The 21,518-nt window shown below is 38.8% G+C and overlaps 1 protein-coding gene across 5 annotated transcripts in view; it reads left to right on the top strand.

Annotated features, from left to right (window-relative positions):
* The first annotated feature begins 2,482 nt into the window (after positions 1-2,482).
* Positions 2,483-21,518, top strand: part of Retn (retained) — a 98,223-nt gene continuing 79,187 nt past the window's right edge. For 3 of the 5 annotated variants that reach the window (XM_083045293.1, XM_083045292.1, XM_083045289.1), the window contains exon 1: positions 2,483-3,671. In XM_083045293.1, coding sequence (XP_082901419.1) covers positions 3,546-3,671 — 126 coding nt within the window. In that variant the 5' untranslated portion in view covers positions 2,483-3,545. Of the gene's footprint in view, positions 3,672-10,225; positions 10,274-21,518 lie in introns of those variants that run through there. The other 2 variants (XM_083045288.1, XM_083045291.1) reach the window with 2 other exon arrangements.

Below are 21,518 nucleotides of genomic sequence, written 5' to 3'. Positions count from 1 at the left end.
AAAAGTTACGACGTTTCGACTATATGGTTGTGGTCCTTTTCAAGTACAGTTATAAATGTGAATAATAGATAAGCATGTTCAAAAGATTCGCTCACAAAAGGACCACAACCATATGGTCGAAACGTCGTAACTTTTAATAAAGTAAAAAATTTGTGCTAGTTTGGTCGATTATTTCAATATTGATCCTTTGATAAAAATCTTCATACATAAATCGCTCATAGTTTTTAAATTATTAGCGATTAAAGTTTATGAATCACAGATGAGCTTTTGTTCGTTCAGACATAGTAAAATAATAAGTGCTACCATAAAAAACTTGGCTCCTTTAACAATATCAAAATTATAAAAAAATACAGATATTTTTATTAAAAAAAAAAAAAAAAAAAAAAACAATTTTTGTCATACCTATAAGGCAAATAAATATAGTATCTAATGAATTTATTTTGACATCTAAGACATGTAATATCTCGTTATTGAATTAATATATTTTGTGACCTGTTCCGAGACATTAAATACGCGGATGTAATGTACAAATATATAGATTCCGTATAAAAGCAGAAATATTTTTCTAATAAAAATATCATTGCATATTTGATAACAAACTCGATATTGTTAAAGAAATCCAATTCGTATGGTAGCATTTGTTATAAATATTTCATCGTGCTTGAATGCGCAAAATTTCAGCTCTCTGATTGGTGAATTTTAATCATTAATAATTAAAAAATAACTATTATAGCCTCGGTATTTTCGTATTAAACTTTTCGTCTCAGAATATTCCAAAGAATCCTTTAAAGGAAATGCATATATTTTATCAGTGATGTATTTATGAGAAGAAGATGGCTGTCAGGCTTCTCTTGCCTTTTTCTCGAAATCCGAAATCTAACCGACTAATAAGCATTTCCCGAGGGGTTGGTCACTAGTGGTTATAGTGTACAAAAATTACCCTTGATACGGATTACCTTTAAATTACCTCAGATTACTTAAGATTACCTACTATCTCAGATTACTTAAGATTACCTACTACAAATTATGCCCATCATACTTAGAATTTAGAATGATATCTTTTTCGATTATTCCTTTTTTTTAATTTAAAATTAATCTTAAAGAATTTTTTTAAATATATATTTTAATTTTTTTGTTGTAAATAGTAAACATTTTTTCCTATTTTAAAACATTTAAAAAATTTTTTTGATATATTTTAAAAATATTTTATTATTTCTTAACGCTCTCAATTTTATTCCCAAAAACGTTGGGAATGAAAATTAAATTTTTGATACTGTTAGTTGTTTTCTTTGCAATACATCCATAAAAATAAAGTGCAGTAAAAATGAAAATAATACCGGAAGATATTCAATACAGAAAATTGTAATATATTTTGTTTTACCGTTAAATGACGATGGCTTATCAAAAGTTGTAGATAAGAATGCATTTCGCAATTTTTAAATGCTCGTGTGTTCGTGGTCTGAGAGAAAAAGACATGGTACCGCGAAAACCTAACCACGACAATTCTTAAATTATAAAAATCACGTTTTTACGAAGCGTCGACTCCAAAAATCGACTGCAAATGTATATTATTGTAAAAAGATACAATTCATCAATGACGTTCACTAAGTTCAAAAATTAAAGATTATCTTAGATTACCTATAGATTATTTGATATTACCCTTAGATTACTTAGATTTCCTATTAGATTACCCAGCAAGATTACCTGAGAATGCTAAAGATTATTTAGAATTACCAAAAATTACCTTGGATTACCCAAAATTTCCTTTGGATTGCCGCTGAATTACCTAGCCCTTGTACAAAAATTACCTCAGTGACCAACCCCTCGGCATTTTCGCATTTATATAGAGCACTATTTTATTAATCAAATAAATAAAACTACACTCCATTGCTTAATGTTAAATATGAATTTGGTTTAATCAGTTTAATGTAATCGCTCGCCCAGAATAGTCCCTCTTCTCTCTCCTTTGAAATAAAATAAATACTCTACTGTATTTTATAATATACATATATGTATATGTATAAATGAGTTTTGTCTATAAATACTTTAGAGTTTAGAGAATCATATAGAAAAGTTTTATCGCGTCATCATATGCGTCGAATAAAACGTTTTTGCATCCAAATGCGCATGATTGTAAAAAAAAATGGAACATTATTGTAACGCAAATCGCGCGGGAAAAAAGCCCGGGAAGAGGAGAAAGGAGAAAGGGAAGAAGAAAATATGATCGGAAAGTGGAGAGAGAGAGAGAGAGAGAGAGAAGGAGATAATTCGTGGGAGGTGTTTGGTAGCGGGCGGTGACTATCTCGCTATTGCCGCCTATCCCTGATGCTCACGCGCAACATCACAGCGTCCGCCTCTATATAGATGCGTCTGTGTGTGTTTCTTTTTATCGCGAGGAGGGGAGAGAATGGATCGAGAGCACTAAGGAGGGATCGTGTTATATTAGTCAGCGCCACCGTCTTCAGAACGCGGTAGTACGTGAGAGCGCGCGCGCACGTCCCTTGCAGCCTCTCGCCCTTATTCGCGCCGGGTTCAATTCGCGGAGTCGATCGTCCACAGAGAGTCCGTTCGCCTCTCGTCGTCCTTCGTCGCCGACCTTAACGCCGACGCGTTATCATATTACATATGTCGGGCCAGCGAGCCCGCGATCGCGCTACGAGCGGAAAAACGCCGGGGATCGGATAATTTGTTGCATCGAACAATTTTCGATAACGGCGCCCGTAGCGTATCCCCTCCCTCCCTCTCACCCTCCCGCTCCATCATCCCCGCTTTCGTTCATTGGCTTTGTGATTTCTCCCACTTTAACCGATCATTTCGATCCCCCTCCCTTCCCTTTTTCCCTCGTCCTTCCTTTTTCTTCCCGATTCAGTTTACTGCGAGAGGAGGTTAGTTCATTAGTTGCTCGAAGCAATACGACGTGTGCACATCGTACATTCTGCAGCATTTCACATTGTTGTACATTCGCTCGCTCATATCGCATCTCATATTACGCATACTTTTTTTCCTCTTGCTTCCTTTAATCTCTCGTAGAAATTCTGATCCTATTGTGCGCGCACAACAGAAGCCCTTTGGGTTCGTCGAGAACAACGACAGCGTTTTCGCAACGTAGCACGCAAACGAGTGAAAAAAGAACACGAAAGAACAAAGAAAGAGATAGAGAGAGGGAGAGAGAAAGAGAGACAGGGAGAAAACAGTGCGACGAAATTGTGCGGGAAAATATACATCCTCATCGATCTCGTTCGCTCGCGATATCTTCGCTTTATCGATATAACCTCTTCTGGCGTCCGGCGTGAAGTTGCCGACGGTACTTTATTCGCGGCGGAAAATCTCGCAAATTTGTTCGCGCGCGACACACATATTCGACTTGAACTTGACTAACAATTAAGATTCGAATCTACCGGCCCGCATCGTAAGTCGCGGCCGAAGTTGCGTGTCCGAAATTCTCAGAATTCTCCAACAGCGCGTCAACGCTCGTTTTATCAATTGCGTGTTGCGATAAAACAGCCAAAATTAGGGTAAAGAGTGATCCGAAGCCATCCTACGCGATGGACTCTGCCGACGAACAAGACATCGAGACTCCCGGAGGGATGGCAAACGGAGCAATCGGAACTAACGGAGCCCACGAAGCAAACGGAACAAACGGACAGCATCCGACACCGGAAGGTTCATTGGTAAATATCTTCTCATCTTCATTTGATGGAATCAAATTGTGTGCTATGCGTTTCTCTTAAAGTGTAAAACAACTTGATTTTTTTACACTTTGTTTTACATTCGTTACATGTGTGTAAACGTATAATATAATATTGCATCAAATTCGGAGTCGTTATTAATAAAATTCAATTAATTAAAATTAAGTAAGGAAAAAATACATCTCTCAATCGTTTCGTAGAGGTTAAGTCAATCGTTACTGTTATTCTAACAAACGCGCCACGACATGCATCATTTTAATGTCCTTTTTCAGATAATATTTCTGTTTAAGAATCGCTTTAGGAAAAACGCATGATCTCGCATATTGCTGCGTTTCTAAGCTAATTTTTTTGGATGCACTAGTCTAGATTGATGCACATTAAAGATTGTCGCGTAGAAATTCACAGTAATATAAGTAAAACAATATGATAATTAATATTACGAATTAATATTACGAGAATTATGCATATATTGTACTATTCAATATAAATGAAAACTATTGTAGTAACATTAATGTGCACTGGCCTAGTGCAATCAAATTCATATTGGAAAACGATCGTATATATCTTTGCCACGAGTATTATGCAGTCTTGGCAGTCTTTTCTTAGTTCTAAATCGCGGAGAATTTATGAAAGAGTTTGTGAACAAATTTTGGAATTTTACGTAAAAATGAAATCTTCTTTTCATTTTCAAAGATATCTCACAAGTTGCATGAAATGCAACTTGAAAACAACGTTTACTACGCTACTATACAACATACTATGTTAACTTTATACCTTAGTTACGTTACTATGATGTTGTCGTAACAGTTATTGGTATACGACAAACTGTGGGATACTATTAAAGTATAGAATACTACTAAAATAGTCTCTGCAAGTGACTGAATACTATAAATCCTGCGCTGCAGGATTTTAAAATACTGAAGGAAAGGAATTTAAGAAATTTATTTGTGTCTAGCGTTGCCATAACAATAACCTTGGTATCGTTAATCTATGGCAGTTTACCTGCAGAGTCAGGTTTCGACATAGAAAATTGTGCTTTTATTTTTATTCTAAATTTTTTTATTTATGGGTTTAAAAAAGATTTTGACAAGTTTAATTTTTATAAATATTGAGCTTTGAACAATTTTCTGCTAACAATAAGAGGAAGAGAGGAGCTTTTGGCAAAAATATAACTTAAATAGTTTCAAAAAAATTATCTGACTAAAGTATCAAAATAGATGTTATTAGGTAGAAAATTCAATTTGAAAGGAGGGACACAAAAAATTTTAAACCGTAAAATAGCTAAATCGTGAAAATTTTTCGTTTTTGCACACATTTAATATATCTTCTTAAGAATCTGTAATTTCTTCTTAATAAAGAATTAAAACTTTGTTATCGAATTTTAGATAAATTGTCATTGAAATAGTACATTATATGAAAATAGCAGATATAGTAGCAAAAAGATAAATAAATGTCATATACGTATATGTAATATAAATGAAAAAACATTTTCGGTGATATATCATTATTGTAAACTGAAAATTTATATAACAGTCATGCAGATATATGTAGATTGTAAAAATATATGAATGACAAATTATGGTAAAAAAAAAATGTACATATATATGATCGTGTGTATCGAATTCATATAGAGATTTCGTGATTAAATTTCGGTTTCAAATTTCTCCGGCATCGCAAACAAGTGTGACTTTCAACGGGTTGAGTAATACATTTTGGTAGCCACGATCGTGTGTGATCGCGTCGATAGAAATATATGTTAAAACGATTCGATAGCATGCGTCAGTGGAGCGATATTAGTTTACAAACAACGCCAATCTCTCTCGCGTTCGCGCTCGCTTGGGGAATATTTCTTCACATCAAATGTATATTTTACGTCCTTGATTATTCTCGTCCTCATAAAACTCGCGTTTCGATGTATTTATAAAAAGTTTTTTTATCGAAATTCGAAGGAAAAAAGAAATATAAGAAAAAAAATATGCCTTGTTAAATTATTATCAGCTAAATTACGTTGTGACCTTTCACTGTACATTTGATATAAAAAAAGTCGATATATTTATAATTATCAATACTGCTGATCTTTGTATACTTTTAACCTTGGCTTTTTATCGACTAAAGCAATAAAAAAATTATAGTGTCTTATTAGAAAAATTTAACAGCTACTAGTAATAAAAAAGTAATAAAAAACATAATCGGGAAAAATCAAGATTATGTTATTCGAGGCAAAATTACTGTTGGCGAGAGATCTCGAAACAATTGTTCTTCACAATATATAAATATTTTTCTCTGCAACACTTTACGCGTTTAATTATTTTATTAAAAATCATATCGTGAGCACGAGATTTAAACTTTCGATTTTTTTATTACGTTCGAAATTATGTTTAAAATTATTCACATATAATTCAAAGGAAAGGAAAATCGGAGTAATAGTGGAATCTAGTATTAAGTGTTTTATGCACGCGGAGCGTAAATAATTACTGCAATCTGTATTAATAGCGGTAATTTATTTGAAATCTCAAGATGCGCTAATCTACTACAATTTTCATTGTGACGCTTTCTGACATTAACGAGCGTTCAAAAATTAACCGCACGGGTCGTACTTTCCATTTTTATCAGATCTACATTGTATCATTTTATTACTCAAAAAAAATTATCGAAAAATTATCGATTTTTTAAAAATTGATTTTAAATTGATCAGAAAATCTCTATTTAAATCATAGGTTCAATTATTTGTAATTCTATTATGTATTATGTTTAGTAACTTTGCATTAGACGGACCTAATTCAGAAATTAAATGCACGGTTGATTCTAAATGTATATAATTAACTAAAAGTAATTACATAAATGACGACACGGAAAGCTCCTAATCTCCTGTACATCCAACGTATCCACTTTTTCTAGGTCATTAGTATAGTAATAACTATATTTGATGCTCTTTCTGGTGATTATCTGGTATGAGATGACTGTATTTAATGCTTTCGTATATATTTTCATTTCTTCAATTCGTACCTCATGACATTAGACTTTACGACCTTCGTCTATTTATGTGCGTTTTACAATTCTGAATTTTTAATGTATAATTGCCATCGTTAATTATTATCTGCTGGTTCGCGTGCTAGTCGTGAGTGAAATTTATAAAGCTCCCAATTCACGCGCGAGACTAAATATCTATCCATCTATGTATGAAAATACATAGAGGCTCTCTATCTTACTTCCTCTCGCGATTTTGATTCGCGCGAATTTACGTAAACGCGCTAATCTTCGGAAACATGCTAATCGCGTTGATATGGAGTAGAGAATACTCGAGAGAGAGTGTGCATGTGCGCAAGTGAGTAAGCGTCTGATAATTTCGATGCAACGGAAGAGAGTAAGACCGGGAGATATGTCGCGACACACACATACATTCAGCGTTGTGTAGATAGGTAAAGGTGTAAACAGGCTCTATGAACTTATGTATGTGCGTTATCAGTGCGCGACGACGCTACGACGAGTCGTGAGTAAAAAAAGAAACGGAGGATGTTGCGCGTGTGTAGGTAGGTGTGTGTATAGGAGAGGAACAGAGGTAAAGAGGAAAGCGCAGCGAAAGGGAGAGAAAGATAGAGATTCGCGTGGAATCGCGAAAGGGTAAAGGTAGGGGAAGATTCGCGGTGTGCACGAACGACGCAAGGGCGGGGATTCCCCCTTCGGCCAATCGGATCGACTAGCGAATGCGCTCACCTACGGTTCTCGCTGCTCGTTCACCTGCAGACGCCATGTCGTGACGTCACATCTCATTACGACGGGCCCCGGCGTTTGCGGTGAAGCCGCATTTGTCGTCTAACGGCGGATATCGCGGGTGTCCTTGATCGTGGAGATTGCAAAATTTGTTCGGTTCGAGTTTTGATTTTAATTTCTCAAATTTTGATTTTGACAACGCGTGTTTCATATACGTTTTTTTTTTATCAATCTCTGTAACATTTTTTTATCTTTTTTTAAATAATATATTTGATGCATGTTGCGACGATTACGACTGTTCCATCGTTGGCCAAAAGAAATATTGAGATACAGAAAAAAAATCTTAAAATCTTTACCTACTTTCGATGATACGTATTTACGCATTCACAATGGGTAAATGATTTAATAATGAAAGATAGGAATGGCATTGGAAAAAATAATCCTGCCGATGCATTTTTTCAAATCCTTTCAAATCCTTCCGACATTTAGATTTTACTAAATCGAGATTCGAAAATATACAATCTATTATGCCTAGAGAAGAGGAAAAACAGAACGTGTAACCTTGACGGTTTCACGGGGAGTTACGAACTGCTCTATTATTCCGGCTGTTTTACGATAGGGCCAATAAAGATCTCATAATTAGATTTTGGAAGTAATATTCTGAAGGCTCTAGAATGGCTGGCCGCAGGAGAAGGTCAGGTTGAAAATTGCAAGGGCCCAATAATCGTTTATCTCTTTTTTTCAAGGATGCATCCGTAAAATCGAATCGAACCGAGCAATAATCTTTCTTAGGAGAAATCGACTCTAGGTTGTCCGAAAATGCGCTTTTGTCATTAGAAAATAATACAAAGGATATACATATGTACATATTCATTGAGAGAGAGATATCTCGTATCGATGTATAAATCTTTCGACGCGAATGCCATCGCGTGTTCCTCAACATCTCGAGGAGAGGGTTGATGAAACGTTATTAATTAGACGAGAACGAGCAGTACAGACAGACGGGCGGCCGGGTTTCCGTCCCCCCCGCGGCGTTAAATTATTCGTACGCATCGAAGCGCGTCTTGGACGCGATTCGCAGAGAGGCGCGTGCATCCGCGCATGATCCCGATTCACAGCAGACGCGCACGGCGAAGAAGCTGTACGCGTCTCTCTTTCTCGTTCGTCAGGGTGGGGAACCACGGCGACGGCGCGGCGCGGCGCGGCGGCGCAAGAGCATCGAAGCGCGGCGGCAAGAAGAGGGGCGTCCCTCAATGAAATGAAGAAAAAAAAAATACGAGGAGGACTGAATCGCGATTGGTCCATGAGCGCCTCGCGGTCACGCCTTGCTTTTATCCGCGTACGCGTCGCGCACCGTATTCTATATGCCGGCTTTTCTCTCTCGAGATGACCGCGAATCGATGATGTCCCCTGCATACAGAGATTGAGAGAGAGAGAGAGGAATATTCCTCTGCCTTGATTTTGCCAGAATTGGCCGTAAAATTGGAGGAGAAACATAACTCGCGTCTCTCATTTGAATACTGGAGATTAATTTCGAGAAAACGTGTATAAAGTAATAGGCACTTTTTCTATCATAAATTTCTTCTTGGGATAGAATTTGATATCCGCGTTGGAGAGATCTTCTCTCGCGATGATGTTCGTGGAGAAAAAGGCGCCGGAAAATATATGTATATCGAAAGGGAAGTCTGAAAAGAAAACGTATCATTAAGGGGTAAAGTTTTATAACATGTCGGGATGTGGCGTGTCTAAGACTTGAGTAATCGGTCACTCGGCTCGATATTATCGATACGCCTTGATGTAGCGAAAAGATGGGAGGGGGTTTGAAAGCGACAAGGCGAAAAGCTCGATACGATCGTCACGATCGCGCAGTGTTAGTGCGCTATTCCACGTCGCCCTTTCGCGAACAACGATTATCGATCGTTTAATGACACCGATTTTATCGAAAACAACGCAGAAATGCTGTGCCTCGGGTCCCCGTCAACGTCGGGCGAGTCTATGTGTTCGGAGGAAGTTTCTTAATAATACCTTTTTAAGTGGACTGCAAAAATGTTAAACTTGCACAATTCTAACGATAATGTTAAGAAATTTTATTTTCCCCCGCATGTCTCTACTTATTCATTATTGCGCGTATAATATTCGCTATATGTGAGATTTGTATGATCTTTCACATTCTACAATTATTATTTTTAAAAAAACTGAATAACAAATGATTGAAATAACCGTAAATTTAATTCCGTCGTAAAATCATAGAAATTTTATTTAATAGACGACGTTCGCGGTCGCTCATTTAATGATGCTATGAATGTCATTGATAAGAATTATTTATCAGTATATATATATATATATATATATATATATATATATATATAATATATTATAGGGTTTTTATTGCAACGCGTTTGAAATGACGCGAGGCTATACAGGGTGTCCGGTAATAGTCACGCCAACCATCGTGTGCAGATTCCTGGGATCATTTGGAGACGATTTTTCCTCAGCAAAAATGTCGAGACACCAATAATTTTCGAGTTATAAGCGATTAAAAATAAAGGGTTTTTCGCAAACTAAGCCTTGTGGAAATAAAATAATAATAAATTCACATTCTTCAGTTAATTTTAGGTAGAGTTTACTTTAATAGAATTTTAATTTAAGGCTTAGTTACAAAGATACATGATGGCAAAAATTGAAAACATGCCAAAAATAATGACCTCCCTCGACATTTTCGCTGAGGAAAAATCGTCTCCAAATGATCCCAGGAATCTGCACACGACGATTGGCGTGACTATTACCGGACACCCTGTATATGAATCGATATTGCGCGTTTAGAAGATAACGTGCATGAAATGAAGGATGTCTTATGCGTCATTTTTATTAACGTAAGTTATAATAGTTAATAATATATGACAGTATACTATTCTTCTCTTTAAATATGAAAATTGCTCGACTTTGAACTAAATATTAAATTGAAAGTTCATATCGAAAATAAGAGAAACATTTTTGACTCAGGTATAGACATTTGAAAATTATTTTAAACAACATTTTATTCGATGACGATACGATATAAACTGCAAATGGAAGAAATATGTATACTATTTGAGTATGCACATACATATATATGTATATATAAATGTATCAATATCACATTCATAATAAAGTTTCGATTGAGGCTGATAATAATTAATGTATCCTTTGTTGATAGAGGATGAATTATTATTATATCTTTATTAGAAATGTGAAGATGAAATATTTCTTTCATTGTAGTTTACATCGTATCGGATAAAAAGCTGTTTCAAACAATCTTCAAATGTTTATACCTGAATCGAATTTTTTTCTTATTTTTGATATGAACGTAATCTAATAATCTTTATTTTGATATTTTAAGCATTTTCTTTTGAAATTATTTAATCTTTGAAATTTGTTTTGTTTTGTTTGTTTGAAAGATCTTCTTTCAAAGTGGGAAACTATTCTTTATCATATTGATTATTTAACATACACAATAGGAATTCGATTCTTATATAAATCAAACTTATCGAAAGTCTTTACGGGAATTCGTAAAGATAAGAAAATTGAGGTTGAAAATAAAAGGACAATTTCGATTCGTGTATAGAAATCTGCGATCCAAGTGTCATAATATATTAGCAACTAGCCTTTAAATTGCTAATTAGTCCTTTTCTCTAGTGATTCTTCGGATATCCCTTTTTATCGATAGGATGCGGCGGAACATATTGAATGGCATGTATCGAATATTAAAATCGCGGTATGAATTGACCGTCTCTTACGCATTATAGACCGCAGATTACTGATCCAACAAGCCATAATAGTCCGTACATCTTCTGCTTCAGGCTGGCTTATTATATCTCGCACCTCACGAAACGCAATCGCCAATTCCGTATTTCGACGAGTCTTAACTGCACAATTACTGTGGATTATCTCGCAAGATTCATCCCTCTTAGCCCGAGAAAGAAGATTAGCGTTTTCGTTTTTTTAGCATATCTAAAATTTAAAAGCCGAACGAAAGAAATAAAATTCATCTTTCTCTTTTATCCGATAAAGTATATATATACATATACATATATACTGATTTCACAGAACGTTTACGACAATAGAAATTTCTAAAATAGCTTCGAACAATATCGTACCAGCATCAACGTTCCGAGATATATTATGTTAAGACGAATATTGAAATAAGAGGAAAATTTTAAGGAAGATGAGATAAAAATACAAAAAACGTAATACACAAGTATTTTACAAAGTTTTCCCCTTTCTTAACCGATTAAGATAAGGAAGCACACGCAATTTGGTGCATCAGACGATATGTCAGATTAGATTGTTCGAGATGAGTCGGTGGTTCGTGGTATGCGTTTGTTGTCTTCTTCGAGTCAAGAGGGACTTTGAAAGGTTAGCATCCAATTGCCTAGCTCACCTTGTCTGCGGAGGAAAGGTATAGGGCGACCATTAGCAAGACTTATGAGAGGAAAAGACTACTGAATCGAGTCGTGCGCCGTCTTGGCTAAAAGAGGGATCCTGTATGAGATGCAAGATGCCTCGACACGAGCCTCCGTAGTTAAGACGTAGTCTAGACCATTTCTAGACGCACGCCGCGCCGCACCGCGCCGGTTCTCTTTGATAGCACCTAAGCCGATTGTTTAAAGAATTGGGGTAGAATTTACATTCGGTCGAATTATCCGCAAGAATAACACGCCTGTCACGTTATGTCACATTTGTCTGCATCACAATGGCGTTTTGTGTTGCATGTATTAAATCATTTTTCATTTTTTTCTCGAGTCATGTGTAATTTACTTATTGAAAACAAAAAAAATCGAATCGCAACTAGAGCGAATTGCAAATTAGTACAGCTCTCTATCGGCGTTGTTTAAAGTATAAACGTATCCATTTTAATTTTTCATATACATTTATCTTTATTCATGTAGATCGTGCAACAACCGCGTCGCAAAGTATTACTTAAGCGCTTCCTTTTTTTTTTTTTCGTCGTATCTCAATCAAGTACAATCACGGGGCGTTCATGTCGGCGAGCAACATAAAGCGATTTTATGGTATTTCGGTATAGCTCCGCGCCTCTCCCCTCTCGGTTGAAATATTTAATTTGAGCCATCGCGTATATCACTCGCGGTCCTAAGTAAACTCGGACTGGATGGATGTCCGCGAGGCCGCTCGTTCGAGGGAAACGGGTTCTTCGTCCAACTCGTACAAACAACGAAGCGGGAGACGCGCTTCGACAGACCACTGAGGTCCATGGGCTCTCGTGTTGACTCTTTGACTTTACTCGCGCCTCTTGCTCGCCTCCTTTTTCTCTCTCTTTCCCTCTTTCCTCTGCTTCTCTTTCCTTACCTCTCCACCTGCTTTACCGAGGTCCATCGCTCTTCTGCATCCTCTTCGGAATCTCGCGGCTTCCTTCGGGTCGACCGGGTCGTCGACTTCTTACCTGACCGTTTCGTGGAACCGCGTGGAACAGAGGAAAAGAGACGCTTAAATTTAATTTCGTACGTATTTGATTAAGCAAAGTGGGGACATGATTTTGTGCTTCGAAACTAACGCCGCGTCCTTTTAATTTTCCTTATACGTATTTAATTTTTGGAGCACCTTTTGATGCACCACATACAAAGCGAAATCTCTCCATTATATAGAGATCTGACAGAGAAATGACAGACAGTTAAGCGAGTGTATCTTGATCGAGGACGAGACAAAGACTGTGCGGGAGAAAAAAAAACGACTCGTTCTTCATCACGTTATATCATAAAATGATTAGTTCCGTAAGATCGATCTCGTCGAAATGACACGGCCAATGACACTGTCCTTTAGCGCCTCGATCTCGCGTTTAACGCGCTAATGGTGATTTGTGCCAACTAAGTGAGGGGATATACTTTGCGTACAGGGGGGCTCGCGCGCGTTTATGTTCACGCAACACGCAAAATTACGTAGCCCAGCCAAGTAGAATAGTAAAACGCGTCCATTCACGTATCATTATTCGCGCCGGTGCCTATATAAATGTTGTCGCAATCGGCGCAATTATATTTTTATGATTCCAACCAAGAAATCCGATTCCGTGACTGTATTAATGCCCGGCGGAATTATAACACTCGAGAATCGCGCCAGTTACTAATAACCTACTTGCGATTCCGGGGAATGCGATCGTTTTTCCTCGTTTTCCTCTCCTCTGTATCGTTTCGAACACTCGGAAAACTACAGCGAGTGAAAAACGAAGCACGAGTAAAGATATAATATTTGTGACGCCGCTGAATTCAACATTCATCGCTATTGCGGACGCGAAGCTCTTTTCCGCGGTTCGTGGTCGATGCTGCGAGATTCGATTTAACATCCATAACTCGTTTATTACTCGTCAAGATCAGGTTTATGCGTTAGTCTATAACTGAACGTGTAGCAGAAACAGGAACGAATGAACATTTGAAATTATGCTCAGCAGGTAACAATTTAATGAAATGGTTGCACATTTTGTTAGAAATTTGATTTTCCGATTTCTTTAGAAAAAAATTTGTGCAAGGACGAGAAACTTGTGAATAGAAAGAAAAGAATAAAGAATCTTCATATTTCTCATTTCAAATTCTTTGGATATTTTATAGTCACAGCTTGCAATATAGAAATTATTAAAGACTTGTCCATCTCACACACACAATCTCTATGATTTTGTTATTGATGCGTGAAAGGGTCAAAATGAAAAGCTTTGTTGTAAGTTTTAACGTTTTCTATATACAAACTTTCTACATAATTTTTCGTTTCTTTATCTGTAACATGTATTAAATTTTCATTTATGGATTTGTACTCAATAACTTTTGGTCGCAGGTAGCTTGTTTTTCTTTTTCTCTTTCCTTTTTTTTTTTAAATTTTCAGCCTTAAAAATTCATGCTTTTTTTTTTAAATTTCGATATAAAACACTATATTTTTGGGAGGGTCATTGTGCTCGCTACGATGGACTTGAAAAAAATTGTTATACAATACGTTCTTTTTTTTAGAATTGTATTAAGACAAAATATTTCACATTCACTTTGCGATCTCGACAAAATTTTTCAGAGTTTAGAAAATTTACCCCAACTTAATCGGTGAACAGAAAGGAAAGAAAGAAAATTCCATTCTAAAAATCTAATACATAGAGAAAGTTATCAACTATGTTGCGACCAAGACTAAGTAATAAAACGCTATTGCCGCATCAAGTCGCAGTCGTTGCTTTGGTGGTAATAATTATTCCCAGTATATACCGTTACGCTGCTGCTGGTATTAGAATATAATGCAACATATTATTACCTATATATTTATGACCCTGGCAATTGATTTCGTCGACTGAGATATTATAATCTTTTGCATTCGCTCACGCAGGATAGTCATTGAATGACGATTCGCCGACGTATTCGACTATGCACGTTTTACTGGCGCCCTACTTTCGTCTTAATAAATCATAGTATCGTACCTCGATCGTCGACAACGATCTCATTGTTTCAGAATTCTTCACCGTGAAATTATTGCAAAGAACTAGATGGTAGCGCGCCGCTGACTCTGACGCAACCGAAAGGCTATCGTTTTAAACACTATATATTACGATAGCATCACAATTACATAAATGTAAATTTAATTGCGACATTTCCGATAACAATTCGTCGCAGGTTTTAGTTTACGATGAAAGTTCCAATAACGGAAAAAAATCTTGATGCTTGAATGCTCGACAGAAAAAAATTTCTTACCGTGCACAATTTCCGGATCTATGAATCTGCAGATTAGTTGACCCACACAAACCATCGGCACCAGAGAAAAACTTCACTCGAGTATTAGGCGCCGCGTCTATTCGAGTTTTAAGGATCTGATTGAGCGAAAGAGAGAGAGACAGAGAGAGAGAGAGAGAGAGAGAGAGGAATTTAGCATCGAATACCTATAAGTACAAAGCAGAGCGCAATACACCGGACAACAGACTTTTGGTGAGCAACACGATTTTAAATCAAATGCACTCTGGGTGTTAGTTGATTTTGGGCATTGCTATCTAAAAAGTCCTGCGGCTTTTATCTAATTTTGCTGCAGCAATTCCATTTTTTTCATCTAAAATTGTATGAATAAGAATATCGAACCCTCTCCACAGGAGGGTTCACTTTGAGATCACCGACGAAGGAACGGTTAACTTCTTACAGTTTTCTCAGTGGTACCAGGGTCGGATTAACCTAATATGCGGCCCTAGGCAGATTTTGGTGCGGGCCTATGTAGGATTTTTTGAAAATTACTTGAACATTTGAGCACTAAAAAAGGAACTGTAATTAATATAATACAAATAATAACTAATAGTGAAATGCATCATTAACCATTTACGAATTTATTTATAAAATATAATTTTTTTGGTTATATAAAAAAAATTTTTCTTCATTGGTTGGTGGCGGCCTTTTCGTGGTGGGGGCCCATAGGCAGTGCCTAGTTTGCCTATGCATTAATTCGGCCCTGGTACCACTGAGAAAACTGTAAGAAGTTGTACGGAGTGGTACTAATGTTATACCTAGCTGATTTCTGTTATCTCAAAGTTTTCCACTAAAATAACAATTTTTTTTTATTTTTAATTTTGGCGAATATTTTTTTTCTGTGAAAATTGTTTTTTTTTATATATTATGAAATATTTCATCTATTATGTGTATCCGATAGACATATTTCGATGATATTGAATATTAATATTGATTATCTATTATACCGGATAATATCATTGCGCGTGTGTACCTCGGACATACATATGTATACATAATAGATAATCAATACACAGTCAATATATCATCTATTATAAAATATAGTCACTGCTAAAGTCGCGCAAAAAATAAAAAATAAAAAAAAAGAAAGTCAAGCTATCTATCTATTTTATAACAATAGCATAGATAAGTGAAGACAGATTTTTCAAGAATCTTAGGATATTCGAGATAATTTTTCGATAGTGTTATCTCTTCCCCCGCTGCCCTTCTCCATCTACTTTTGCAGTTCTTTATAAATATTTTTATTTACTATTTTTTGATCATTTATTTAAAATATATAATTGATATAAAGATGTAGGCAAACTCTTTGTTCACGACAAAAAGAATAGATTTAAGGATAGCGATTGAAGTGACTCGACCATTCTGCGGATCCTTTCTACCTGCTAATCGGAAAATTGTGGAATCACGAAATATTTTTAGAAGTATTTTTTCTGATCCGTATTTCAGAAACCATGAGCTACTGTGGTTTTTTCTTTCTCTCCCTCTCTCTTTCTGTCTCCCTTTGGCTAAAGGGACGGCAATGGAATGGGCAGCACATGCCCACCGTATGTTTCTAGAAAACATACCAAGTCCTCGAAATTTCTAGAAAAAGTTCGATTTCCGCTCTCATGCCGATACGCATTTCGCCTGTGTGCGTATAAGATTAAACGCGGCCGCTGCAAAAGTTAATGCGTGCATACTTCCGGATTCAACATACATATTTATCAATCATGCCTGAGACAAAATTTTCAATCTCAATTTTTCTACGTGTATGAATTGTGAAGAAAATTTCAATAAATTTACTTTATATAAGAATTGAGTAAACGACATAGTTTCCCACTTTGAGAGATTTTGAAAAGGAGCTAAATTATCAATTAAATAGTTTTCGAAGATGAGCTTTATGTATTAAAGTAGGTGTTGAATTGAAAATTGAGATTGAGACCTGAGAGAAAAAAAATTTCGACTCGAGTTACATTTATACTCGCTGTTATTAATGTTTGCCATTAATTATTCCAGTTGGTAGCCTGAGTCACTCTTATACATATTGACATCGTGACGTCGATGAAATATTCGCTCGATGCGGGTATTTTGCCGTGTGCGCGAACTTAAGCTCGGCTGATTTAGAACATTATCATTACGACGAGTGTACGATAGGTGCTATAGCGTATATTAAAATTGTGCGTTCTGTCGGTACCTACCACGTATAATCACGCGCCGGAACAAGCTCGTCGTTGTTAACGACCGGTTTTAAAACTACAAACGTATCGCGGTGACTTGGACGAGTCAATGTTCGCCTCCGCACGACAGAACGATCGCATGCTTGAAAAGCCGGTGCACGCTTTAACGATCACCCTTGCTGGCGCGCAACACTTTGCCGCCTCTTCGATACGAAAATGGCTCGTGCAATCGCGTAATGAATGGTTATTATCGATACTTTAACGACCTTTGGACAGTTCCGAAAAGAATCAAATCCGGCTTTATTTAGCGCGTATCGCTCTCCAATAACTATCCATTACTAGAGTAGAATGCTTAATTGCGCGCCTCGTACCATTCTCTGAGTGAATTTTAGAAAGTATGTAGGTAACGATAAGAGAATCGTATAGCACAGATCTAATAATGATCAATGTAATGAAAGATATATATAAATAATTATTTCCGGTGCGAAGGATCGTTATCGAGAAATTCGTCAGACAGGGGTCCGTTAGTCCCACACCTTTCGGAGTTATTTGCAATAGCCTTACGCGAAGCGGGAGCCTCGTCGGCGCCTCGCCTAACGTTTCTCGATTTTACTTGGCAATTTTTCACGCGTGTCACTGGGAAATCGTCACGCTTCGGAGTTATTTTTTAATGTGACGTAGACGCGGCTCTCCACTCCACTCCACTCCACTCGACTCCACTCAACTCGACTCGACTTCAACTCAACTCCACTCGACTTGGCTCGGCTCGGCTCGGCTCGGCTTGGGGCGACGCCGCGTCGTCCCCGCGCGGACAATAATTCCAACGTCCGTTTGCGGCAGCGATTGCATTCTGCCACCGAGGCATCATTGTCGCCCGCGGAATACAATTAGCAGTAAATTAGCATACGCCATCGGGACCGATAATAAAATCCTGCATATTATAACGATTGCATCGGATCTCACAATGCCGTTGTCGACCACAAATTATTAATTTAATGGCCCAGTCGACCCGCTGCTCCCTCGGCGAGGGAGGGGTATTACGACTCGGGAAGCGACGGCCGCTGGAAATTCTACGCTCGTTAGAAAAGAAGAAATTGTCTGGCCATAGAGACACGACTTCTAGGCGCGACTCTATCGTCTTGTATTGTTGACGACACGCGTGTGCCGTTTCTCTACATCGCGCGTTCTTGCATTTTCCCCAACGCGCCGCGCGACATCCCCTGCGTAATAGAGCGTTCAACTACAAATCATTTTCCAGTAACAAAAGTATACGTCGACGATTTAATTCTCTATCTCGCGCCTCTCTATGCCTTAAGGAAGAGGGACAAGCAAAGTGCCGAGAGCATGGGGAAAAAAAAGAGCGAGATATTTCGGAGGTTATATGCTCGTGCGGGGCCCGCGTCGCGCCATCAAACTTCGAAACGGGGGTTCGCCTCTTGACGTCTGGCGCGAGTTGCATTCGCTCGTAAAGGCGTCTCGTAACTCGAGGCGTTATAGACATCGTCGGGGGTATATAAACGTCTCATCCTATGTACTTACCGCCTATCTCTCTCTCTCTCCCCTTTCCCCTTTTCCTTCTTCTCCCGGTTTGCTCCCTCTCGATCCTCCCCCTGCGCCTTATGTACATCACGTGTTGTACGCGTCTTCTCCACCACCGACTCCGCGCCACCTTCTCTTCGGGTATACATAATGCGATCCGGGGGAAGAGGGAGTATATGTATGCACGTAGCGCGTACACCGACATATCGGCTCTCGAGCTGTCTCTTTGTATAGTATATCTCTCCTCTTCGTACATGTCACTACTACCTGTACGAGAAATTCTATAGCGATGCCGTTTGACATTACACGAGGCAGATCAGAGTCTAGCTTTATCTGTTTTTTTTTCTTTATTGCGAGAAATAACAGGCAAACATCTCCGAAATGCGCGTTATCGTCACGTCACGTCGAATGTACACAATATATCTTTCACCCCGTTAAATCTCGAGGGGGAATCTCCGAGTCGACAAATGGCTCGTAGCTCGGATAGGTGAATCGATCGTATATTTTCCCACAATGAGTCATACATTATATTTACGTAATATATAATTTCGCGATGCATAAAACCGCCTAACGTCGAGTTGGAGTCGGCCACGGTTCCAACGATTGGCGGACGAGAGTTGTCGATCGTGCCGAAGATGATGGCGACGGTATATACACGCTTCCGTTGGTGTTGTTGCATCGTTGCGTTAGCTTGTGTGCCGTGGTCGTAATACATTTTAGCCGCGGGTCGTTCGTCCGCCAACATTATATTCTGCTCTATTATTATGTACGACGATGAGGGCCGTTCACCATCCCCGGCGTCGATATGAAATTCCGTGGGCAGCGATTGGACGGAACTTCGCAACCCCGCGAGAGGAGAAAAAGGAGTAGAGCGAGAGACAGACGAGAGCGGGAGGGAGGCGGCCAAGGAGGTGGAAGATCATTTCGAATATATCGTCGAAGCCGTTCGAATCGTACGGCCCGAGGGCACGCGGCAGCTGAATGTTCGCTGCAGCCGGCATTAAGAATGTGAACGCGATTGGACGAATCCGCGGCGAACCCGCTCCTCTCTCTCATTCTCTTCTCTCTCCTCCATTCTCGCCTCTTGCCTCTTGTCTCAATTTCTTCCTAGAAAGCGGCCTAATTGGCGAGACCGGACACGGCTTCCTCTCTTGACGCATTCCTGTACATGATAATCTTATCAAGTATAATACGTAATGTTTACGCTTGGATTAATCGATCGTTAATAATGTTCAAAAAAATATAATAGATTTTTTTTTGATAGCGTGCATGATTTAATATTCAACCGAATTGGACGACTGCTCCTCGAGATGAGAGATTATCCTTATTCTTTCTATCCTCCATTTCTTTTGCCTTCCTTCTAAGAAGCGAAACATCGCGAGGAGGAATGAAAAGTTCGTCCCGTAAAAGATCGGCGTAATCGTTATAATTAGAGATCGTAAAACGCCGAGGAGGGCTCGCTCGAGAAGGAAGAAGGCTCTGCACGTGTAACGCGCGAGAGTCCAGGGAGTCGAGGGAAAAACTTTGTTCGCGATCCGTGACTATAATCTCATCGATAAGGCCGGCTGGCCAAAAGACCGAGAGAGAGAATAATGCGCGGCCCGTTCGATCCTCGGAGAATGAACGATCCTTGGAGAATGACGTCCCGTATAATCGCGGCGCTTAATAACTCGCGACGAATCGCACACGCTCTTGCCGTGTCCGTCGGAAATTCTTTTGCCGCGCGTATATAAACGAAATACGGGCGCGTAACTTTATCTCGTCCGGGCGCATAATTAACCGCCGTTGCGGCACGTCGATTTCTCGCACATTATTTATTCGAGAGGAGGGTGAAACGCGTTGCACGTACGTACCTAATATGCGCGGGATGTGCTCGCGAATATCCTTTATATTCGGCGCCGCACAGTCCCTCGGCGGTCCGGACACACCTGTGCGGAGCGTAGACCCATAACCGCAAGCGCTTAATGCACGCTCGCAGACAACGCGAGGCCAGACGAATTTTATAGGTCGTTCGGGGTTTCGGCTTAATAGCCGAATTCCACGTGCGCGCGCAGACACCGCACCGTAGGTACACGTTACGCGCGGCGACGTGTTCAATTTTTTTCAACGATACACATGGACTCGCGATCCTGCAAAAGCTCATATCCTTCCGTACAATCCGATCCTACTAATGTCCTACAATTATCTTTGATTGAACGGCACGTATAAAATTGCGCGACAGGAGGGACGTTCGCAAGGGGACACTCTTTCTCTCACCTGTCTTCTCGTCTCCGCAAGACCCCGACACGGATAATTAGGAATCGCGATACGCGGGTATAAGCGAGGGCTCGACACGGTACGTTTCAAGCAGCTTGTCGCAGCCAGCTGTCCCTCTCTTAATTCGTTAGGTGGGAGGGAGGAGGAAGTTGTTTCCGCAATGCGACGCGAGTTGTCGGAAAATATTTTTTCTCGCTTTTTAAAGCCGCAATTTGTCCGAGCGAAACAGAGAGAGAGCCGACAATTAATGTAATTACGCGTTCAATGAGAATTTACATATGCAGCTGCACCTCTCCACCGCCATTTCTCCGCGATCCGTGATTTTTTGCGATCGCGGGGCTAGACCGTAAAACACCGAGCCTTGGTCGGTCCGGAGAACGGCCCTTCTTCTTCTTCTTCTCTTTCTCTTTTTCTCTTTCCGT

This window comes from Prenolepis imparis, unplaced genomic scaffold (genome assembly GCF_030444845.1).
Source record: "Prenolepis imparis isolate NDT839.2.m4 unplaced genomic scaffold, iyPreImpa1.0 SCAF_9, whole genome shotgun sequence".
In the NCBI taxonomy this organism is placed as follows: Eukaryota; Metazoa; Arthropoda; class Insecta; order Hymenoptera; family Formicidae; genus Prenolepis; species Prenolepis imparis.
Note: the sequence above shows the minus strand (reverse complement) of the source record. Positions and strands in the feature narration are given on the sequence as shown.